The sequence below is a fragment of the Populus trichocarpa genome, chromosome 6, assembly GCF_000002775.5.
Source record: "Populus trichocarpa isolate Nisqually-1 chromosome 6, P.trichocarpa_v4.1, whole genome shotgun sequence".
Classification (NCBI taxonomy): Eukaryota; Viridiplantae; Streptophyta; class Magnoliopsida; order Malpighiales; family Salicaceae; genus Populus; species Populus trichocarpa.
In genome coordinates, this window is record NC_037290.2 from 9,264,957 (window position 1) to 9,273,118 (window position 8,162).

Genomic DNA, 8,162 nt, shown 5'->3' on the forward strand with positions numbered 1-8,162 from the left:
TGGCCTTGGAAAAGTAGACGACTTTCCCTTTTGAGCACAAGAGCTTTCACAACAAGAAAGGAATTTATAAGCTAGGTAGCGTTTGTCAAACTCGAACAAGAACGATTGGTTTTCGAGTATATATACACTTTGAATGTTCGTAACTACGAGATATTTATAGTATAAAATTTCTCTTAGCTCTACGCACCAGAACGTTAAAACAATCTTGATGAACGTGGAAAAGTTCCTAATCCTAAGTAAGTTAGTACCCATCAAACCCTGAAAAGCTATAGAAGGAATAGGCTGATCAATGGAGCCTGTAATTTATTTTCCAGGACTTAGCCATCTGATTAAAAGTATCCTTAACATAATTACACAACTCATTAGGAATCTGATTAATTACTGGTTCAGTCAGCTGGTGATGGCTAATTGATCATCATGAATTCCAACATTCAATCTACGAAGCCAAATAGAATGAAGAATCATGTGGAAGACATCAAACCGCTTTGGAGGAGAATTAACCTCGAAGTGCCTCCTTACTTGCAGCACTCTTCTTTGCATTCTTATGTATTGCCTTGGAGATATACTTGTCAATATCTTCTTCAAGCTGGGAATATCACTCACCGGAACCTCAACAGAGAATGACTTCCAATTCAAGACATCACTAAAAGGTGGCACGTAATGATCTGAAATCAGCACTGGAACGCACCCAGCGTAGAGCGCCTCGACAATTCTGGGACTTGCAACTTCATAACCACTTGGACAAAGGCAAAACTTGCTTCCCCTCATCATTTCATAGTAAGATACCCCTTTTGGGAGCTGCTGATGCACCTTGATATCGTCATCCTTATTTTCCCAGTGCTCAAGAACTACAGGTCTGATAGGACCATGAAGCCTTCCTGCAAAGAAAGCTAAGATTGAGCGTTTTGATGGAGATAGTCCACCAACGAAGCCCTTTATTGAACCGGTTCGGAGATTGATCTCTGGCAAGGATACATCTTTGATGGGGTTGAATTTTTCTGAGGTGTTGGCATTGCATAGTGCGCGAATTGAGATTTTGCCTAGATGAGGAACGGAAAATGAAGCTTCTGGCCCCTGTGAAAACAAATACAAATTATGTATATAATTGTTATAAATATAAAGCTAGCATGGTGAAAAACAAACTCATTCGTTTGTGTGTGTATAAATAATCTTTTAAAGAGAAGAAGTTCTAATCCACTTGGATTTAAGCCTATAGTATTCTCTGAACACATATATTTATACTAGTTTAAAAAATAAATATTCTTTAATATTTATATATAAATATTCTAGAAGGCACTTAAAAAGAACTAAAAGATATTTTAAATAAAAACTTCAAATTAATTTCAATACTCTCCTTTAATTTAAAAGTCATCTTATAATAACTTTCAATATTTTTTTTTTACCGTCATATTATATTCGTAACTTTTTGAAATTTTTATCTTTATTTTGAAAAGATTGTAATTATATCTTTATCTTCGCCACTTCTTTCATCATGGAAATGACTGGATATGACTAGATTATATGTATTTCATCAAATATTCTTGTGAAACTTGACTAAAATGCAAGGCATGATTAATACCCAGTCATGGCAAGCAAGCATGAAATGATCGGCACCAAGACTTCGATTCCAAAATGGATATTTTCCACTGATTAGATTGATGTAGTCCGACACAGTCCTCCTTATCGGACCAAAATCCCGTGACTCCCGCTCGTAGACAAATCGAACCATCATAGCTACGCTGAAGGGGAGGAAATAAACGTGTGCTTTGTCCGGATCCTTGGTACGGAAATGGCCATCAATCTCCATCCTGTGAATAAAATTTCCTTCCATGGAGTATATGCTCCTGCAAGGACCATTATGAAATACAGGGGGCTCCCCCTCTCCATACACAAAGACCTTAAACTGTTTTTCCATTTCCAAATAACTCCTGTTATGAAAAAGGTAATTCTTTAATATATATTTATATATGCATGCATATTCCCACAATTTATATGCGTATTCTAGTAGCCTGAGCTATTAGAATAAGTGCTTCATTAGACAGATATATATATTCTAGAGCGGAGCCAACAATTTTTTCTGCCCGGATTATTAAGCAAATATATAGAATTTGTTTTTTCAAGATCAATCGTTAACTCATATACATAAATGTATGAAGTTAACAATAAAGCTTTAATTCAAAAACACTATCTAAAATATTAAAAAATAAATTTAAAAGTATATAAAATTAGAGTGAAAGTAAAAATAAATTCACTATCAAAGTTACACCCTTCAATATTTTGTGAAATAGAATTCATATATAATCAAATCTGAATAGATATCTTCAGTAATCTCTCGTTCAATATAAATCATCATAAAATATGATAAGAACTCCTCTTTTATTTTATTGTGAAAAACATTTTTAACATGCTTCATAGCTAAAAATATTCGCTCTTTGATGGCAGTGAAAACATGCAAAGTCAAAATAAAAAGAATTAACCTGGTAATGAAATGATTGTGTTGCGACTTATTTATTTTGATTAATCCTCGACATAATTCAAAAATGATAAACATATTATAAAAGCTCTCATGATGAATCACATCAATCTGATAATATTCTAACTGAGATCTCAAATAATGCATCTCTTATTCATTGAAATCTTCAGGATAAAAATTATCAATAAGTTTGCAAATAGCATCAACTTTAAATAATTTAAAGTTGTTCTTAGGTTCTAAAACAGAGCTAAGTACAAGAAGTTTCATAGTCCCATCCTTGAATCTAGAATTCAACTCTTTCAACTGAAAATTCATTGATGAGTTAAATATATTATAATGATAGTGTTAGTAAACTGTCACAAATTCTTGTTGTTGACATGAATGACCCGTAGCCTTTTATATAAAGTATTTATATATGGTATGTCAATCTCATTTTGTGTGCAAACAAATTGCACATGTGTAAGGAGAAGATCAAATTCAGTATTTTTTAAAGTTTGAAGCAATGCTTTAGTAGTTGAGATAAGATTGAGTTGAATTTATATGATAAATAGTATCATATAATAAATGAAAAGAGGAAAGGCGTGTTGCTTTGGCCAAATTTTGTGAGCTAAATATGTAGGAAAACAAGAAGTAATCTAACATGAGGGGGAATACGATTTTTGACTTTGACTCTCTCAACTAAAAAAATAGAAATTTTAATTAAAAAAGAAGTGACTAATTTGCTGAACAAAACGTGTTTTTCTTGAGCTAATTTAGTTAAGTATAACTAGGACTAGTTTAATATTAATAAAAAAATATCAATAAAATTTTGACTTGGGCTATAGCCCACCCAAGCCTTCAATAAGGCTCGGCCTTTTTTATATATCTTCACGCTATTACAGCCTGCAAAAATTTAAGTTCAATTATAAGGCATACTTAGGTGACGATAGCAAAAATTTGGGATCGCCTGAAGAGGAGTGTTACTGCATTATAAATTCTTAGACCCATTCCAGGTCGCCGGCCATACCGTTTTTTGTTTTTAATGTGGTAAGCTAAGCAGCCAGCATAATATCTGGTCCAAATGACTATTAATAAACAGGAATATGGACTGCAGTAAAGAATAATTTAACAAACCTGTGAAAGACTTCGGCATTCCAGTACATAGGGCCTGCCGGAGCATAATCAGGGTCATCTGCTTGCTTTCCATTTTTAGCCTCTTTTAATGCAACTCGAGCTTTTTGAAGGCCTGCTTCGAGTTTCTCTAGGCTGGTGTGCTCGGTTTTATGTCTTGTTTTTCTGGCAAGATCAAGAGCTTCGTTTGCTGGGGCAGCAATGGGCCCTGAAGTTTCTGAAACATCTTGTTTCAAAACATTCTGCACACCAGTAAACTTAAAATTATTCACTCACCTAGAGCCCCAAATTATTAAAAATAAAAAATCACTAACCAGAAATTTTTGTTGATTCGAAATTGAAAGATGTATATAATTTATTTTTTGAGAAGAAAGCACTATATTCTTAGATCTTTCAAAACTGTCACAGTGACAGCACTGCAAGCTAATGTATATTCAACACACAGAAAACCGCTAAATGCTAACTGAAACAGCGAAAATCTTCAGACATTGATCAAGATCGAAGTCTTTGTTTTTTTTTTATAGATGAATCATTGATCAAGATATATAGTCTACCACAGAAAAAACAGAGGAGGTACGTAATTAATAAGACATGAGTTAAAGGACTAACAGGCTCTTCAAATGGTAACGCCTCAACAGCTTGCGGTGGAGGAGAAAAGCCGTTAATAAGAGGCGGAGACTCATCACTCTCTTTTGCATGTACCGTGACACTACTAGCACCGTTTAAAGAAGAATTACCATGTCCCCACCATAGCCAGGCCGGTTGTCTTGCTATAAAATCCCAGCTGGAAGTCGTAGTAGATCTTAGACCAAAAATGACAACAAACCCAGAAACCAGTATCAATGGAACCATTAACACCATGAGCTTCATCGAAGAAAACCTACATGCAAGCTTTTTTGTGCAATCAGATTCCTACTTGTACTCTTTGTTTTTGATATTCTCGTGGAGTTTGTTTTCTCTTAGCTAAGCTAGCTGTGCATAGACCTGTTATGGTTTTGCTTGTACCACTAAATCAAACTCCCACTCTCTTTTTTCTATTTCCGTGGGATTCTCATTTCTTTTCAGCAGAAATACTTGAACATTTGCAGTGGTTGCTCCTCCACGCCAAGCATCAACTTACGCACCCTCTCTACCTGCGTGTTTCTCATGCAATTTCTTCTTTTTCCGATTTGACCCCTTTCCTTCTACACTGACCTGACCGCCGATTCTCTTTTAACGGTGTGCTTAATTATTATACATCACGATAAAATATGTGGGGAAAGTGTTCCAGCTTTTATCACATGTTATTGTATTTTTTTATGTATTTTTTTTTGTTTTTTTTCTAAAATTATTTTTATTATTTTTATTTTTTTAATATTGAGCTAAATTTAACTTTGTAATTTTTTTAAAAATATTATGGATTGCTACGGTGTTTTCCTACATGGTTTTTCTATTTTATTTTTTTATGATTTTTTTTCAAATTATATTTGTTGATTTTTTTTCAATATTAAGATGATTGAGAATTTAGTTTTGTAATTTTTTTAAAAAAACATTGTTGATTGCTATAATGTTTCTCCACATGATTTTTTTTGTTTTTGTTTTTTTTTATGATTTTCTCCAAAATTATCTTTGTCGATTTTATTTTTTAATATTGAGCTGGTTAAAAATTACAGTTATAATAAGAGTGTGGCGAATTCACTGTTCACCCACACCCATTGCACTGTGGATTACAATAGTAATCCACAATGTATTACTTTTTTTTGCGCTTTTTCTTTTTTTTTTTTGTTTTTTTTCCCAAAATTATCTTTATCAATTTTACTTTTTTAATATTGAGCTGGTTAAAAATTTTGCTTTGTAATTTTTTTCCTTTAAAATACTGTGGATTGCTACGGTGTTTTCCCACATGGTTTTTCTATTTTATTTTTTTATTTTTCAAAATTATATTTTTCGATTTTATTTTTTTAATATTGAGCTGATTGAGAATTTAGTTTTGTAATTTTTTTTCTTTAAAACATTGTTAATTGCTACAGTATTTCTCCACATGGTTTTTTTTTTTTTTTGTTTTTTTATGATTTTCTCCAAAATTATCTTTGTTAATTTTATTTTTTAATATTGAGCTGGTTAAGAATTACAGTTACAATAAGGGTGTGGGGAATTCACTGTTCACCCACACCCATTGCACTGTGGATTACAATAGTAATCCACAACGTATTACTTTTTTTTGTGCTTTTTTTTTTAAAAAAATTTTTGTTTTTTTTTTTAAATAATCTTTGTCAATTTTACTTTTTTAATATTGAGCTGGTTAAAAATTTTCCTTTGTAACTTTTTTCCTTTAAAATACTGTGGATTGCTACGGTGTTTTCCCACTTAGTTTTTCTATTTTATTTTTTTATTTTTCAAAATTATATTTGTCGATTTTAATTTTTTAATATTGAGCTGATTGAGAATTTAATTTTGTAATATTTTTTCTTTAAAACATTATTGATTGCTACAGTGTTTCTCCACATGATTTTTTTTTTGTTTTTTTTTATGATTTTCTCCAAAATTATCTTTTTCAATTTTATTTTTTAATATTGAGGTGGTTAAGAATTACAGTTATAATAAGAGAGTGAGGAATTCATTGTTCATCCACACCCATTGCATTGTAAGTGTATTATTTTTTTTGTGTTTTTTTTTAAAACTTTTTTTTTGTTTTTTTTCCAAAATTATCTTTGTCAATTTTATTTTTTTAATATTGAGCTGGTTAAAAATTTTGCTTTGTAAGTTTTTTTCTTTAAAATACTGTGGATTGCTACGGTGTTTTCCCACTTAGTTTTTCTATTTTATTTTTTTATTTTTCAAAATTATATTTGTCGATTTTAATTTTTTAATATTGAGCTGATTGAGAATTTAGTTTTGTAATATTTTTTCTTTAAAACATTGTTGATTGCTACAGTGTTTGATCTCCACATGTTTTTTTTTTTGTTTTTTTTATGATTTTCTTTAAAATTATATCTAATGATGAAAATAGAAGACATTCTCGAGAAATTTTATAATATTAAAATTTTAATTATTAATATTTATTTAATAAATAAATAAATAAAAAGAGAGTAAAAAAATATGAGCGTGCCTTGATTCTTATCTTTAATTTTATATCTTCCGTTTCTTTTCCTGTCGAGGGGAAAAGTAAAACGTCTTGCCTGAATTGTGTGCTTTATGATGAGCTACTTCTCATTTAAACCAGGAAAAAGGGAACCACTCGGCTGAAGCTTTTTTTTTACCTCTCCATTTGTATGATATATGTTGTATTTTTCTTCTTCTGTCTCTATTTACTAATTCGGAGAAAAACAAAAGCACAGCTAACTAAAGCATGCATGGGTTCCTTTATTTTTTTTTTAGTTTAACGTGGGTGTCCGGGCCAGTTTGCGCGCACCTCGACTAATCCCACGGGCCCTGAAGTTAACGACCATGTAAGCCTCCAGTGGCCATCATATGAGCAACCACAGGGCTCGAACCTGAGACCACAGAGGGAGCAAACCTCTTGGTTCCAAGTTCTTACCACTGAGCCACCACCTAGATGGTTGCATGAGTTCCTTTATTACTTATGGTAGACGGTGACTGATCATACATGCATGTGAAGTCTAACTTGAATTATCTTGCAATATCTTAGATAAACGATGGACCTTCGCAAGCCATGTCCCTTGCGGTTTTTGTTCTTTTCAGCAACTGCGTGTGCTTTAATTTAGGTCCGTTAGGGTTTCGGGTTTTTCTTCTATTTTTGCGTTCTTTTTATTTATTTAGTGTGGATAAAATTTTAATCGATCCACAACAGGAATAGAGATGTAATATTGGCACATGCAGCTGCGAGAAAGTCGAGGAACCAAGGCCATGGATCAAACTGAAACGAATATACTTTAGTTATGAGTTATTGTATATTAGTGATTGCTTACATGTATTATATGGTCTGTATATATAGGGTTTTATCTTTATATCCCTTGTACCAATACTGCAAGGCCTAAGCTCCAGGAGAGAAAGTTCCTAAACTTTTGATTTTGACTTCTCCTAATTGGAAGCAAATCATGTAATTGAACGAGATGTAAAAATTTAGCTATATCTTTTACATAATTATGTAATGTAAAGTCACTTTGAAACAAGCCGGTCCAGTCAATTGGATTAAGGGTTTTGTTCATCTTTATCCCACCTTTAAAAAAAAATTATTATTAGAGAAATTATATTAGAAAACTATCTTGACCTAAAAGTTTAAAATATTGTGTTGAATTAGTTTTTTGACAAGGTATCAGAGCCTTGTTTATCAAACGGTCACGAGTTCGAATCTCACTCCATTCTATTTGATAAAAATTAAATACAAGATTCAAGTCAAAAAGACTTTTACTTGAAGGGATGTGTTAGAAAATTATATAAATCATATCTTAAGGTTTTACCTAATAGCTTAAGCTATTAGATTATATTAGTTTTTTTAACAAATTACTCTTAGCGTAGTTTAATCTATTTTTTCACTTACTCGCTACTGCTGCTACTTCTACTATTAATATTATTAAAACATTCACTTTTGATTTTACTTCATAAAACCACATCTTAAAAAATAAAATTAAGTAAATAA

The 8,162-nt window shown here is 31.6% G+C and overlaps 1 protein-coding gene across 3 annotated transcripts; it reads right to left on the reverse strand.

Moving 5' to 3' along the window:
- Positions 1-267: 267 nt before the first annotated feature.
- LOC18100090 (probable glycosyltransferase At5g03795) lies at positions 268-4,809 on the reverse strand. 3 transcript variants are annotated; one of them, XM_024603515.2, is made up of 4 exons: positions 4,193-4,809; positions 3,587-3,825; positions 1,580-1,739; positions 268-1,074 (listed from the first exon to the last, which is right to left on the reverse strand). In XM_024603515.2, exons 1-4 carry the CDS (start codon positions 4,451-4,453, stop codon positions 391-393), a joined length of 1,344 nt encoding a protein of 447 aa, XP_024459283.1. In that variant the 5' UTR covers positions 4,454-4,809; the 3' UTR covers positions 268-390. The 3 variants fall into 3 exon arrangements, with proteins under 3 accessions (XP_024459283.1, XP_024459282.1, XP_006381337.1); XM_024603514.2 differs by having other exon boundaries at positions 1,580-1,844; XM_006381275.3 differs by having other exon boundaries at positions 1,580-1,928; positions 4,193-4,808.
- Positions 4,810-8,162: the final 3,353 nt, after the last annotated feature.